Consider the following 1,977-nt stretch of genomic DNA (forward strand, 5'->3'; position numbering starts at 1 on the left):
ACAGGGGGACATGGGGCTGGGCACACAGGGTGACACAGGGGGACACAGGGCTAAGGACACAGGGGTACACAGGGCTGGGGACACAGGGGGACATGGGGCTGGGCACACAGGGTGACACAGAGGGACACGGGGCCGTACAGGACTGCGGCTGGTCTCGGCGATGACACTGGCCAGCAGCTGCGACTGGGGCCCGGCCGACTTCACGTCCTGGCGGTTTTGCTCCCGGATCTGTGGGTGAGGACAGGGATAAATCCAACTGGGGACAGGGATAAATGCCCTCAATGACAGGGATAAATCACCCCGCACCCCGAGACTCCTCGTGCCCCCCATCCCACCCCGGGCTCTGTGGGGTCCCACCTTGTTGCGCATCTCCAGCACCTCCTGTGGGTCTGTGTAGAGGGGCACGAACTGGTTGGGGTTCTCGATGCGAATGGGGGTCCCACTGGTGCCCTTCTCCACCTCATCCGCTCGCAGCCACTGCAGGACCAGGGAGGGAACCCCAGAAAAGGTGTATTGGGAAGGGGGGAAACCCCAGTAACAGGAGGGAGACCCCGATAATAGAGGGGAGACACAAAAAGTGCAGGGGGAGAGTCTGATAAAAAATGCAACTTGTGTAGAGGGGAGACCCCAGTGTAAAGATGAGACACAGTAAATGCATCTTGTACAGGGGGGAGACCCTGACACACGCAGCTTACATGAAGGAAAGACCTCAGTAGTAGAGGGGAGACCCCAGTAAATGCATTTTACATAGAGGGGAGATCCTGATAAACGTGGGAATACCCTGAAAAATACACCTTGTGTAGGGGGGAGATCCTGAGAAATGCAGAGAGACCCAAATAAACTCAACTTACAGAGAAGGGAGACCCCAATAAATGTGAGGAGACCACAATAAACTCATCTTACATAGAGGGCAGATCCCATGAAACGCATTTTGCATAAAGGGGAGACTCCAATAACAGAGGGGAGGCCCTGACGAGGCCAATGGCTCTCAGTCCTCTGGAAAGGGGTGGTGGGATTTCAAATCAAGCACTATTACGAGCTGAGGGTGGATCCCTTCAAATTTTAGGGGGATCTGTAACATCTCAGCCACGCCTATCTGGGATCCCCCAAACCCCTTCCCAAATGTCCCCAACTCCCCCACCTCGTGCAGCCCCATCTGCCCCTCACCGTGGTCTTTGTCCTCTGGCCGCCGCCCTGCGGCTCCTCGGCCAGGTTGACCCTGGTGTAGGTGTTGGGGGTGTTGAGCCACCTCGTCTTCTCCTTCTGCTGCTTCTGGGCGTGCTGGCGCAGCGCGGGGGTCCCGGCGGGCTCCTCCTCGAACACGAAGGCTGTCACGGTGGCCGGGATGAGCACGTCGCTCTTGGGCTTGCTCTTCTCCTGCACGAAGGGGTAGCGGTACGTGTAGCCCGTGCGGTACCCCTGGGAGAGCAGAGAGTGGCAGTCATCAGGACAGGGAGAGCAAAGAGGTGCCTGAGCGCGTTTGTGGGGGGCCTGGGGGTGGTTTGGTGAGTTTGGGTGCTCACCAGGTTGTCCAGCATCCTCATGAGGGCCTCGAACTCGTGCTCGCCCAGGCGGCTCTTGTGCAGGGGCCCGAAGGTGGTTCCGGCGCGGCGCACGGCGCTGGGGCCGTGGGGCACCCTCTGCTTGGCCCCCTCCAGCACGATCAGGTTCTCGGCGCCGCCCGCGCTCGCCAGCGCTGACACCTGCCCGGGGCACGGCATGGGGTGAGGGGAGGGGGACGTGGGGCAGCCCCAGCCCTGCCCACGGCCCTGTGCTGGCACACCTGGGGCTTGCGGGGGGCTGAGACCTGGCACAGCTCAGTGCATGGACACAGGACACTGCCCTGACTGCAGAGACCTGGCACAGCTCAGTGCATGGACACAGGACACTGCCCTGACTGCAGAGACCTGGCACAGCTCAGTGCATGGACCCAGAATGTTGCACTGACTGCAGAGACCTGGCACAGCTCAGTGCATG

At 60.5% G+C, this 1,977-nt stretch overlaps 1 protein-coding gene across 1 annotated transcript in view; it reads right to left on the reverse strand.

Moving 5' to 3' along the window:
• Positions 1–108: 108 nt before the first annotated feature.
• The window catches only part of LOC114071386 (beta-adducin-like), a gene marked incomplete at its 3' end in the record, with an annotated part of 7,707 nt that continues 5,838 nt past the window's right edge, over positions 109–1,977 (reverse strand). Inside the window, exons 4-8 of the mRNA XM_027909214.1 lie at positions 1,908–1,943; positions 1,524–1,703; positions 1,168–1,419; positions 358–477; positions 109–228 (exon numbers count right to left, since the gene is read on the reverse strand). Of these exons, the coding sequence (XP_027765015.1) occupies positions 109–228; positions 358–477; positions 1,168–1,419; positions 1,524–1,703; positions 1,908–1,943 (708 nt within the window). The remainder of the gene's footprint in view (positions 229–357; positions 478–1,167; positions 1,420–1,523; positions 1,704–1,907; positions 1,944–1,977) is intronic.

The sequence above is a fragment of the Empidonax traillii genome, unplaced genomic scaffold, assembly GCF_003031625.1.
Source record: "Empidonax traillii isolate 1590-97213 ecotype Southwest subspecies unplaced genomic scaffold, ASM303162v1 scaffold1990:size45835, whole genome shotgun sequence".
Lineage (NCBI taxonomy): Eukaryota > Metazoa > Chordata > Aves > Passeriformes > Tyrannidae > Empidonax > Empidonax traillii.